At 42.3% G+C, this 13,829-nt stretch overlaps 1 protein-coding gene across 2 annotated transcripts in view; it reads right to left on the reverse strand.

Moving 5' to 3' along the window:
• CFAP221 (cilia and flagella associated protein 221) overlaps positions 1-12,857 on the reverse strand; it is a 105,868-nt gene extending 93,011 nt beyond the window's left edge. The window contains exons 1-5 of one of the 2 annotated variants that reach the window (XM_012749099.3): positions 12,376-12,857; positions 10,416-10,601; positions 9,111-9,211; positions 2,178-2,264; positions 1,945-2,043 (exon numbers count right to left, since the gene is read on the reverse strand). In XM_012749099.3, the coding sequence (XP_012604553.1) occupies positions 1,945-2,043; positions 2,178-2,264; positions 9,111-9,211; positions 10,416-10,554 (426 nt within the window). In that variant the 5' untranslated portion in view covers positions 10,555-10,601; positions 12,376-12,857. Of the gene's footprint in view, positions 1-1,944; positions 2,044-2,177; positions 2,265-9,110; positions 9,212-10,415; positions 10,602-12,024; positions 12,206-12,375 lie in introns of those variants that run through there. The other variant, XM_012749098.2, reaches the window with a different exon arrangement.
• Positions 12,858-13,829: the final 972 nt, after the last annotated feature.

Consider the following 13,829-nt stretch of genomic DNA (forward strand, 5'->3'; position numbering starts at 1 on the left):
ATATTTCCTTAAGAAACTTCAGTGCTTAAGTACATTAGAAATGCTGAGTTTTCTTAGCCATAAACAAAGTGCAGAAAATTTTAAGTACCCTTTATTGAAATGACGGTCACTACTATCCAAGAAAGTTAAAAAATATGATGTCTCATATAGATATGAAGACAGTAATCAATCTGCTTCTATTTCAGAAACTTATAAGGAAACCCAACCTTTAGTGATCTAAGAAAAACAGAAGCCAGTGAAGAATCACCTGACCAAACAGTGCAGAATAGAAAACAATTTACTGGCAAGAGGGTACAGAAACCTGCTTCTTGTCTCACATAACTTTTACCTTGAACAAGACCTTTAACCTCTCAACCTTTTGCAAGATGGAGACAATTATGCCTTTCCTTATAGGTGTTTTTAAAAATTAAAGCAGACGATGGCCTTAAAAAGTTACAAGTTCTGCATAACTGTGAGGTATTATTATTGATTAGCATTACTATTAAGTAGCAGGAAATATGCCCTGACACTTGACACAATGCCTGTTCCAGGGATTTTTCTTCCGCTCAGTGCACATCTTCCTTCTGAAAGCAATATTCTGGTTTCATTTTTAGGATTTGTTTTTAAAATAGAAACTCCAAAAATTATAAGGGTTTGCCACATTCTTAAGGAAATGTGTTTTTTGATCTAAAGTACCATTTAGGTGCCTTGGGTCTAAGGTTCTTTCCCTCTCCCTGTGGAAACGCATCTCTAACATGATGATGTGAGTCAATGAGACTATCCTATTGCTTTATAAAAACTAAGTTTGCAAATTTTTATAACTTTATTTTTTAAAAAAAGGAAAGTCAAAGTGAAATGCCTTTAAATCACCTTATTGTAAGATTGTAAGTAACAAAAGCATTGCTTGAAAAGGAAAAAAAAAATGGAAACATTTGTTACTAAAGCATACTCTTCCATTTTAGTTTTGAATCATCCAGAATTTAGTTAAACTAGGGGCTTCTCAAGTTGCAAGATTAGGCTTGGACTATAAAGCAAAAGGAGGGGTGAAAGTGACAGTTTTAAGAGAAGGATTGACCACTCTGGCTGAAGGCCAAAGGGTGAATTAGGTGAATTAGCCATAAGGGTGAATTAGCCTAACGAAGGCTCAGGAAAACGCAAAGGTTTCTGTTCATGTCTTTTGCCTACTTTTTAATGTTTTTTTCTTGCTGATTTGCTTGAGTTCTTCTTGTATTAACCTAGATGGAACTGGAGACCATTCTTCTAAGTGAAGTAGCAAAAGAATGGAAAAACAAACATCACATGTACTCACCATTAAATTGGAATTAATTGAACAACACTTGTGTGCACATGCGGAAGTAACATTCACTGGAAATTAAGCATGTGGGGGGAGGAGGGGATACGTAAATTCACACCCAATGGGTACCATGCACACTATCTGGGGGATGAGCACACTTATAACTTTGACTCAAATAGTACAAGAGCGATTTATGTAACCAAACGTCTGTACCCAATAATATTCTGAAATAAAAAAATAAAATAAAGAACTCAAAGGGCTCCCACTTCCCTGTGGGCCCTTAGGGCTACCTCTGTGGACATTCCTGTAGCTGGTGTTTATAATCACAACTCGAGCAGTTGTTAATTTTTCAACCTAGCACTTAAAGAGTATGTTAAAGTGATTTGAAAAAGCCTTCATCAACTACCAGTGCCACATGATAAATGAAGTTTAAAGTGCAGAGCAGTGAAAAATCTGCAGCAAACAGTGTCTCTTGACTCTGTCCAGGTCCTCAGAGCCTGACACTTTCCCAGAGGGAGCCCATGTCACTGGGCAGCGAGCCAGTATGCCAGTCAGACTGGCTACCGGGGACACCCAGGTGCTGGGCTGAGAAAGCTCTAACTGGTCCTGCCTTGAGGACATAAGGTTCAACCTATCCTCCAAAAAATAAAAAGCAATTTTGAGAAACTTGCCTTACAGTGAACGCGGATGCAGTCATAATAGTATCGCCACTCGTCTGGAGAAAATGTAATGGTGACCATTAGGGACAAGCCAGGGACAAGGCGGTGCTCCTAGAAGACAAGCAGGCTCCTGTCACTGTGGGTGACAACACACTGCACGCCTGGCCCATGCAGGCCTGAGGCAGAGAAAACCAAAACCTAGCAAAGAACACTGTGGGGAGGACAAGTAACCAAAAGGTGCTTACCTTTTTCTCATAATTGATCTGGAAGTATTTGGTTTGTGGGGGTAAAATATGAACGTGCGTGTCTTCATCAGAAATGTTGACCAGGTGCTGGGAGAGAAAAAGTAGCATTTAGAGTAAATACACTTTGTCCTACCAAAGACTGTGCTATCTGAGCCCCAGGAGGACTGAAGAGGCCATGTGGTACCATCCCTTATTTACGAAGACACAGGAACTTGGTTCTGCCCACAGCGCACGGGGTTGAGTGGCGGAGCTGGGCCTAGAACCTGGTTTCCTGCTCCAGTCGAGGGCTCTTCCCACTACATCCCACTGTCTCACAGCTCAGCGTTCCTCAGTGCCCAAGCCACATTCCTATCTTTTTAAAGTGCTTTATCAGCAGATCAGCTTTATTTTTAGAATGTTAAAAATAATATCCTTTCATGGATAAAATGACATTCCTGCCTTTCCATTTATAACTAAAACCGGGAAAACTAATCATCATTCAAAGAATAAAAAACCTTGAGAAAATGAATTAAGTGCTTAGAAAGTGTATGTTAAATTAATATTAAAAGTTTATTTGAAAACATAACAAAGCATGTGTGACCTAGTGTTGCCCTTGAGGCAAGCTAAAATTGCCTAAAATCCTACACCGTGTCCCAGTTTTGGGGTCAGTAGATATCCCAGGCCCTCCAGGACCTCTGTTCTCATGGGAGCTCACCTTCTCCTGGCCCGGAGGCCAGGGGACCCGTTCCCCTGGTGCTGCCTCCACAGGGCGCCATCTTGACTCTAACGTGCAATTCAGCCCCTTCTGTGGTTTTTCAGAAGCTCTCCCCACTCCAAATCTCCCCTCCCCCCAAAAAAGGCCACCAGTCACACATCAAGTAGCTATATGGGTTTAATAGCCATCACTCAGGACTTAAAGGGGTTTCCCACATAGATCTTGCAGTTCTCTTCGCTACTCTCCCGTGTCTGCTTGGAGCTCCTTCTGTGTCCCCTCGGGAGAGTCTATCTTCTCCCTTAGAGAGAAGAGCAGAACCTGCCCTCCAGTGAATTCTTGGCTTGGAGAAGGGGAGTTGGCCGTCAAACACAACATTTCAGCCTCCGAGATCGGAGCACAGCTTCTCAAAGAAGGTTAATACTTAACACAAGGGATCTGGAGACAAAATTCAAGCAGGCTTACAAGTTTTTTGAAGTGTTTTACCTTAAAATGCATTTTGGTCATGTATTTTACTCTGAAATGTTGCCCCATGCTAGCATTTCTCCAAAATATGAGAGTAAAATTGATGCACTAGAAAAGATGTGCTATATTTCTACTGTGGCTGCAATTTCCCCTACCCACACACCCAGGAGAAGCTGTTGGGATTCACGGCCCTAATTTTGAGAAGCAAGATCCTGGGCAGAGGGGCGGGGGTGTCTCCAAAGGCTGTAATAGAGAATTGCAAAATGTTATTATCTTCGAAAGCTGGAAGGAACTGTTCATTTATTTAAGTTGATACTTCAAAGGCTAACAATTTTGTTTTGGGCTGGCAACAGCAACACCAGTTGTCTCGTGAAAAAACTGATGGATTATTTACTTAATAAATGTAATTTCCCAGAAAAAATCACGTTGCACAAATGGAAAAAAGAATTTAAGGGGGTCTTGGTTTTGAGAAAACTGGGGACCATTATTTCAAATTTTAAAGTAAATTGTTGCACTGATTTCAGTATGAATGCAAATAAAATGTTTCATATCCTTTAACCAGATCTGGATCGATTTCAAATGTTAATGAACAATTTATTGCAGTTTTAAACACACATTCAATCATTCCATTCTTTGGCAATTTTCATAGTTTCCTGTAACAAAACCAAGATAAAAGTAATCGTTGGATTTCCCCCCTAGTTTGGCAAGAATATCAAGGTAATTGCCTCCGGCTTCCGCTTAACTTCACTGGTAGAAACAGGAGGCTGGCGCTCCCAAGATCGCCCAGAATGTTATTGAGATGAAATCATTTTGTACTTTTATCTATTTCTGTTTGTTTTAATGTCTGATAGGAGTGAGATGATTATTTAGGCTTTAAACTGTATTTACTTGGAATTAGTGCGTCTCTGCCAAGTCAATTTCTTCTAATAAAGTGAGTTCAGCACCATTCACTCCCATGTCCCCGAGTGCTGGGGGCAGCACTACAAAAGACACACAGCCTCTGTTCTCCAACAGAATGGTGCAGAGTGGAGGCTTCCTATCTTTTTCAATAATGAAACCATACTCCCTTGCCACCCTGCATTCTCAGTGGGGGTAATATCGCACACAAGGGAAGTGCAAATTGATTCTAGGGAGGGCAAAATAATCTCAGATATTACAATGTCTTGCAACCTTCTGGAGCTCAACCCTATCTGACAAAATCTTATTCTTTAGTATTTAGTTTCTCTCATTAATGCCTCCACAGGGAACAATAATTAAAGAAAGGTTGAGAACCACATCTATCCTCTAAAATTCCACTAAACTGGTCTTCCTCAAGCACATCATTCCCCTGCTCAAAAACACTTCATTAACTTCCTGCTGCTTTCTGACTTATACATATGCTCCTTATGTCGGTATTTTCTTCCCAACCCACATGTCCACCTTCTCCACCACGCCCTCCCTCCAAAGCCCTAATGGCCCAGGTAAACCAGATTGTTCATGGGCCTCCAAATATGCCACATGCTCGCTCAGCCTGAACTTCTCTCACATCTTTCTCTGTGCTCTGAACGTCTCCCCCTCACTTCCGTTTTGCTGTTGAGTGATCCCACATGGCTTCCTCTCCAAAAGCCCTTGTTATACCCTCCTCCAAGGGTGAGATGCTGCCTCTCCATAGAGCATTTTCTTTTTACTTCATGCCACCTTGCTTGCCTGGTATCATGTTTGAGTTATTTGGTGACTTTTTTTTTTTTTTGAGACAGAGTCTCACTCTGTTGCCTGGGCGTGCTGAGAGTGCTGTGGTGTCAACCTAGCTCACAGCAACCTCAAACTCCTGCGCTCAAGCGATCTTCCTGCCTCAGCCTCCCGAGTAGCTGGGACTACAGGCATGCACCACCATGCCCGGCTTATTTTTTTTTTAGATATTTTTTGTTGTCTGCTAATTTCTTTGTATTGTTTTAATAGATACAGAGTCTCACTTTTGCTCAAGCTGGTCTCGAACTCCTGAGCTCAAATGATCCTCCCCCCTTGGCCTCCCAGCATGCTAGGTGGTGATTTTTTAATATCTTCTACTTCTTGGAAAACTTCTTGATTTTGTTCACCTTAGCATTTCCCATAATGCTTTGACGTAATGTTTGTTTGGCACATAACAGATACTCTCACTAACTGTGAATGGAGTTAAACAGAAGAAAATCCTTAATGCTATTAAAAACGTGACAGCATACACCAGACAGTACAACTTCATTGGTGATAATAAAATAATATGCAAAAATGATATTGGAGCAATAGACATAAAAATGTATAGTCAATATGATTACAATTATTTGAAGAGGGCAAAATAATTTTAAATTTAGTAACATTACTGAAACCAGTGACATTATACTAAGCAAAAAAAGCACACAAAAAATGCTAGTTTAAAAAAGCTATGTGTAACCCAAAAGAGTTATGTTGTTGTTAATTTTTTAGCATAGTAACTTTTAAAATTACCAGATAATTATGAACTCTACTAACTGCCATCCTGTAAAGAACGCCAATGTTTCTTGAAACTAAGGGAATCTTGGCAAGCTAATTGAGACTTATGTGTAACAAAATACCATAGACTAAAAAAAAAAAAAAAAAGAAAGAAAGAAAGAAAAAGACTTATGTAATTCTGAGGAAAGTCTATGTTAAGAAAGGTGAGACCTCCTCTCTTGAAGGCACACAGGTAGAAAATGCTACCTGTGACAACAGTTATAAAACGTCTATTATAAAAAAGAATTGTGACTTAACATTGTTAAGATTGCAATATTCACCAAATTTATCTATGCATATTCAATGCATTTCCTGTCAAAATTCTACAAGCTGATCCTAAAACTCAAATGGAATTGCAAGGAACCCAGAATAGTCAAAACAACCTTAAAAAGGAACAAAACTGGAAGACTCAACACTTTCTGATTTCAAAACGTAACACAAGCTACAGTAATCAAGTATGGGTACTGCCTTAAGTTTAAACATATACGTAGATCAGTGAAATAGAATTGAGAGTCCATAAATAAACGCTTACATTTACAGTCTATAGATTTTCAACAAGAGAGCCCAGACCATTCAATGGGTGAACGAACAGTCTTTTCAACAAATAATACTGGAACATCCAAAGAATTCAAGTTGAATCCCTACCTCACACAATTCACAAAAATTAATTCAAAATGAACTATAGACCTAATATAACTATAGACCTTATAAATATAAGAGCTAAAACTATAAAACTCCTAGAAGAAAACATAGGAAATCTTTATGACTTTGGATTTGTCAGTGGTTTCCTAGATGTGACACCAAAAGCATAAGCAATAAGAGAAAAAATAGATAAACTGAACATGATTAAAATTTTTAAAAAACTCTCGTGCTGCAAAAGACACTATAAAGAGAGTTAGAAGTGACAGAAAGGAAAAAATACTTATAGGTTATCTGTATCCAAAACACATAAGGAACTCTTAAAACTCAGCAATAAAAAGACAAATTTCTGAATTATAAAATGGAAAAGGGATTTGAATAGACATTTCTCTAAAGAAGACATGCAAAAGGCCAGTAAGCTCATAAATAAAAGCAAATAAAACTAGCGCATTGAATAGTGGCCTCAAAAATATATGTATACATTCTAATCCCTGAATCCTGGGAATGTGACCTTAATGGAAAAGAGGTCTTTGCAAATGTTATTAATTTAAGGATCTTGAGATGAGATCATCCTGGATTACCCAATTGGGGCCTAAATCTAGTAAGTGTCCTTTTAAAAACAAAAGAGGAAAAGACCCAAGGAAACAGAGGAGAAGGCCAAGTGACGTGAGAGGTAGAGACTGGAGTTATGCAGCCACAAGCCCAGGAATAACCTGGAGCAATCAGAAACTGGAAGATTCTCCCCAAGAGCCTTGGAGGAAGTGCAGCTCTGCTGGTACCTTGATTTAGGACTCCAACCTCCAGAACTGGGAAAGAATGCATTTCCGGTTTTTCAATACCCTAAATTTATGGTAATTTGTTACAGCTGCCAGAGAAAACTAATATAACACAACAATTCTACTCCTTGGTATATATCCAAGAGAACTGAAAGTATGTTCACACAATCCATACAATGGAATATTATTCAGCCATTAAAAGGGATGAAGTACCAATACATGCTATAACTTTGATGAGCCTAGAAAACATTGTGCTAAGTGAAAGAAGTCAGTCACAAAGAGCACATATTGCACGATTCCATTTATATGAAATGTCCAGAAGAGGTAAATCTATAGAGACAGAAAAAAGATGAGTGTTTGCCTAAGGTGGGGGTGGGGAAATTGGGGGATTGGAAAATGAGTAGTGACTTACAACAAGTGTGGGGTTTCTCTTTGGGGTGATAAAAATCTTCTAAATTTTGATTGTGGCAATGGTTGCATAACTCTGAGAATATACTAAAAATTATCTAGTTTTATGTATGCTATAAATGGGTCAATTTGTTATGTGAGTTATTAATATATCTCAATAAAGATGTAAAAAAAGAGAATCATAAGCAGCAAGTAATAAAATTCTATTTTAGTGTTTGATATATATTTAGTTTATACACAATGAGTAATTATAAATCATAATTATTAATATTTTACATATAGCCTACCATAACCTAGATAGCAAACCTTACAACCAGGAAAAGCAGGCTTCAAAATTAATCATTAACTTTGGTCTTTGATGCTGTGTCCTAAGAAATGTGATCCCGGAGGTTGATGGGTGAAGTTCCTAATCACAGTTTTAAATCCTAACTCTTACCCTAAGAGGAAATGCTCGGCATATAGCAGGTTCCCCTCCTGGTCTATTCTCTGTCCCCACGTCAATGTATAAGGACCCTTGGAAACTGTGGTCTCCTCTGTTTGTTAGGGACTGCCTGATAGAAACCTCATTTTACTTCCCAATAGCTTTACCATTTGTCAGTTTCCTCCAGTGTTTCTTCTCATGCTGAACAATCTAACGCGATAATTGGAAATCTTTCTTAAAATGATTCACTTTAAGACATGGCTTCTAAGAATGCGGTACATCTATAAGGAGAGAGTCTGTGGTGGCGGGGACAGGGCCTCAGTGTAGCTATGTGGCAAACTGCAGGCGCTATAGGCTTTGGCCACTTGGCAGTTCAGCCCTTCATCTGTCTCTTCTGGCCAAGTGGCCAAAGCCTACAGCAACTTCAGTTTACCACAGAGCTTCACTGAGGCCCAGTGGAGCTGGCCCCTGTCTACTCAGACCTACACAAGTTCTCTCTGGCCAGAGCCACTGATTAGGCCTGGGTGTCTGACTCAAGCAGGTAAAATGAAGCCCCAGCTAGACCCTCCTAGGAGAGAGACGCCCCACTCCCTGGTGCTGTGAGCGTGCAGCAAGAGTGGTCTGGAGGCCGGCAACCTAACAGCCACTTTCTGTCTCCATCACTTAGCATCTCTGTGTCCCTGAACAAATTATTAACCTTTTGGAATCTCGGTTTCTTCATCTATGTAACAAGAGCAATAATGCAACATCCAGAGCTAGTATAAGGACTAAATTAAATCACGTAAAACACAAAACACAGGACCTGGCCCCTAAGAGTTGCTCAGCAATGACACCTGTTTGGAAAGAGTGCAGTGAGGAGCCTTTGGAAGCAATTTGTCCAAGGACACTGATGCAACTTTAAAGTTTCTCATCATAGAACTATTTTTCTGGTCCAATTACACCGGCAGTTTGGCCGATTATGCTGTCTTTAGATGAATGAGTAATAGAAATGGAGAACATTCATGTCATTTTGTTATTATGATTAATTACCCCACTTAAAAAGTACCTACCAGAATCTGTTGGTGTTGTTTTTCTACTTGATAGCCTCCAAAATGTAATATGCCAGGTCTTGCCTGTATCACCTTATTATTCAGTAGTTTTGCATAAACCCCTATAAAAATAATGTAGATAAGTGTATCATGAGACATCAAAGAAAATATTAAATTAAAGAAGATCCAATTAACATAGGTTCTCTTTAATTTGGGGCATTTTAAGCATATGAAGGTTGCAGACACTGGATACAGCTGTCAACAAGATTAATTATCTGTTCCAAATAAACTGTACTCCTTCTCCCTATTTTTAAATATCGCTTGCGAGATACTACCATCACAATACAAATTCATATATATTGTCTATTACCTAGTAAAAGAAATTGCTCTTCACACATTTTGAACACATCTTTGTTATAAAATACCAACTCATGAAGCGTACACGGCCTGCCTCTGCTCTAGCACTGAGCTTACTCATTATGTGATGAATACCCAGGTCAAAGTAATCAAACACCAAATGTTTAATTTTATTACTGTGTACTTAGCTTTTATTGTTTGATTTCCTCTGAATAGAATTACAATGTGATATAGAGTAATGTTAAAGCCCTGAATAATTATCACTCTGGACAGTAAGTAATGTGTGTAATATGAATTTATTTTTCAGTTTTGAGAACAAAATTAGAACACCTGAGCTCACAAAAGCGTCCAGTTCTATAAAACTTTCTGCAGCTCTTTACTTAGGCAGGAGCAGGGACACGAGGAGAAGTGCTTTGTGCCAGGCAGTGGTCTGATGGAGCAGGGAGTAACCTGGTGTGGCTGGACCGGGGATGACTGGGGCACAGCATGGGGATGGCGCTGGGTGGGCAGGTTAAAATGGAACAGTGAGGGGGGCCAATGCCAAGCAAAGGAACTGTGACTTTATTCTGTATGTAAGGGGAATGGTTGGTAGTATTCAAGCAGAGTAGGGACAAGTGCCAACCTGGATTCTAGAAAGAAAATTGACAGGACAAGAGTGTGGGCCAGGGAGGAGAACACTGTAAGAGTTCCAGTAACCCACTGAAGATGAGAAACAAGGCAGTAGGGACAGATAGGAGAGATATTTGAGGAAGTAGAAGCAACAGAACTTGTTGACTAATTTACACCACAAAAATCTATCAGGTAAGCGGATGGATCTAAATAGAACCATTGTTCTTAGTCATAAAAACTATGATAAGCCTATAAAATGATACAGATAAATCAGCACCAAAAATTCCATTATGCTTTCTGGACTTTGGCTCCCCTGGGAAGATATGAGTTATAAAGCAAATCTGTCTTCTAGCCACTTACTCGATTCTAGGAGGTGATTAGGTACTTCTGTTCTTTTCTTAGGCTCCTCCACCAGGCTTTTTGAAATGAGGGGCGCTGGACTATTAAAGGATTCTTTGGCACTATTTAGTTCTCTGCTGGGGGCTTTCACCACTGCCATTTTATCATGAAAAATGGAGTCTTCTTTTTAAAGCCAAAGGTCATTTCCTGGGGAGAAAAGAGTAGCAGGATAATCATCCATGAGAAACCATGTACATTTGTTTCTCATTCCCTGACAAATGTACCTTGTCACTGGTTTACTGTGGCTCAGGCACCCCCTGCCCCCCATCTCTGCCAGCCACTCCATTCCCACACACGTGGCTGTCCCATTAATCTTCTTACAACACACATCACAACCCAATATTGTGCCATTGCTCCAAACCCTCCTGTGGTCCCTCATTTTCCTCAAGAGCTTTCCTCAAAATGTACTCCTGAGATGCTTCTTGAGCTCACTGTAGGGCCATGTGAAGGGGGTAATAAAGGCTCTCACCATCAAATAAATGTGGAAAATATTGAAGTAAACATTAAATAGGACTCTTCTTTCTGAGATTTCTCTAAGTCAGTTTCTTAGAGCATGTGACCATGGAACCCTTTAACATTCAGAGACACTGTTTATAGGGCCCTGGCATTTATGGGTCACCTTCCTAGGCCCTCTGCTAACAGTGGGTGATGAGGAGGGAAAGCCTAGTCAGCCAGGTGCATAGCCCTGGGGGCATTCCTAGGGGCTCTGAAGTTCTCAATGCTCCTCGAACCCCGTGTCTGACTTTCCCTTAACACACTTGTTTTAAGTTCCACTTTCTTCATGAAGTCTACTCTGATCCAACACCCTTTAACATCCTTTAGCAATCACTGTTTTTACTACGTATTTGACACTGATAATTTATTGCCCTGTAACATTTCCTTATATCTTCCACAACTAAATTTCTTAAGCTGGGTCCCTCACACAGACAGGAGGGTTGCTCTGTCAAGCCCCTGACGCGGAATGTAAAATGCGGGGATCTTTATGTGCTTGTGTTTTTGTTTTTTTGTGGAGGAGGCCCATAGCTTTAGACTCCCGAGAGTCTACAGCCTCAAGCAACACACAGTGAATACAGCGAAGGGGGCGCTTAATACTGACTTTCTGAAAGAACGTTCTCCTGTCCTTCACATCCCTGCTCACGAGCACGCTGAAGAATGCCCCCCACCCCCCAGCACCGCCTCCGGGCCACCTGCTTCCGTGTCGCCTCCAGCCCCTCGACACTGCCGGCTCACCTCCAGCCTCTTCTTCCGGTCACTCAAATTCCTCAACCCCCTGCCGGCACTCAGGCAGGTACCCGAGCTAAGCCATTTCCACGCCGCCCCAGCCCGCCGACCGCCGCCACGTGACCTCGTCTCCCCGGCCAGGCCCTGGGGGCCCCTCGCCCGCCCTGCGCTCTCCGGGCAGGCCAGGGGCCCTGGGGGCCCCTCGCCCGCCCTGCGCTCTCCGGGCAGGCCCGCTCCCCCCCCCCAGACACCTCGCCTCGGCAGCCTTGCACTCCGCCCCCTGCTAGGGGTAGGGGTCGCCCCCAGACCCACGCATCGCCCCATCCTCCCTCAACCCTTCGGGCCCCACCTCTCCGACGCCGGCCCAAGGCTGACTTGCGGCCGGACCCCCGCCCGGGGCTCAGGCTGCCTCGGAAGCTCGGGGGACGCCCCTCGCGGGCCCCGGGCCACCCCCCGCGCCCGGACCGAGGCCGCTCACTGTGGGGATGGTTCCCGGGCGGGATTCCGCCAGCGCCGCACAGGCTCCGAGCGTCGCCATGACGACGCGGACGCGCTCCCGGGCCGGGCTGCGGAGGCCACCGAAGTCCCGCGGGACGTGGGGGGAGCCGGGCGGCCGCGGCTGGGCCGGGAACCGCGGGAGACTTCTCTGGGGCTCGGAGCAGTCTGCGGGGCTGAGAGAGGAATAGAGGGAGCAACTTACGACATGCGAGGCTGGTGGACTCCCGAGGGGCAACGAGAAAGAGGGAGACGACAGCCGCGGGACACCCGCGGGAGCGGAGGACGGGGGCGGGGCTCCCAGCGTGGAGGCTGGAGCCTCCTCCGCGTTCGCTCGCCCGAGCCCCGCTGGTTTGTAGTTTGGTTTGCATTTTCTATTACTGTAAGTTTCAAACTAAGGTAGAAAGAAGGGTACATGGACCTTCAACGCTCAGCTGCAGCCATGATCCGGTCATTGCCAATCTCATTTCGTCGGCACCTTTTCCTCACTCCCTGTATTATTTTGAAGAAAATCCCAGACATCATTTCATCCATAAATATTTCAGAATGTACTTCCACAAGATAAGGATTCTTTGTTTAAAAAAATAACCACAATACCAGTACCTTTACAATTACAATACTTTCTTAAATCTTCAAATATCCAGTACTCGATTATCTCATAAATACGTAAAGTATTTTAAGAGTTTGCCAATTTGAATCAGAATCCAAATAAAATTCACACATTGGGATAGATTGATATGTCTTTTAGGTCTCTTTTAATGAATAGATTCCCCCTCCATCTCTTTTTGTTGTTGTTGGAATTTATTCATTGAGGAAACTTTCTGTCCTTGACCCTGATGTTTAGGGGTTGTAAACATGACACCCAGCCTGGGCCCCTGACCTCCTGCCTTAACATGAGGGGCCCTCATGTTAAGATGATGCCGAGGACAGGAGAAGAGGGAGACAGGAAGAAGACCCTGGTCTACATTACGTCATTTCACCTCTGGTTGTTTGGTGACTGCAATCTGTTACCTCTTCCTTGCAGCTGAAAACATGCTGCAAGTCACATATAGTGATTTCTAAACACTCACTACTCAAAGTGTAAACCATGGCCAGGAGCTTGTTAGGAATACAGAGTTTCAGACTATCCCAGACCTATTGCATCAGAATCAGCATTTTAATAAGACCTTTCAGGAGATTCATAGGCACATTAAAGTTTGAGTATCTGATGGATGAACTGACACAGCCCTACAATTATAGCTGTTTTAGATAATCAGTTATCTAGTCAATTTAATTATGTGTTCCACATTTATTTCACTTAGAGTTTACAAGAGGCAGAACACAAAGGTGTCCTAGCCTCCACCAAATGAATGCAATGAGATGAATGTGATAACAGGCATGGAAGCTATAAGCTATAAGCTTTGGTAATACAGGGAGAACTATTAATTTCCTTGCTTAATACTTCTTGGTGGCTTCACATTAAACAGAAAATAAAACTCAAAATCCTTAACATGCTTTTAGGCTCCTGCGGGACCTGACTGCTGGCCCCTCACTACTCTCCTGCTCACCCCACTTCACTGTGCTCCCTCACCTCCCTTTAGCCTGGTGTGGTGGGTGCAAATCCTGTGACACTGCTCCCATGGAGACATGGGGTCTTTGTCCCCTCCCGTGGAATCTAGT

The sequence above is a fragment of the Microcebus murinus genome, chromosome 8 (genome assembly GCF_040939455.1).
Source record: "Microcebus murinus isolate Inina chromosome 8, M.murinus_Inina_mat1.0, whole genome shotgun sequence".
Taxonomy (NCBI): domain Eukaryota; kingdom Metazoa; phylum Chordata; class Mammalia; order Primates; family Cheirogaleidae; genus Microcebus; species Microcebus murinus.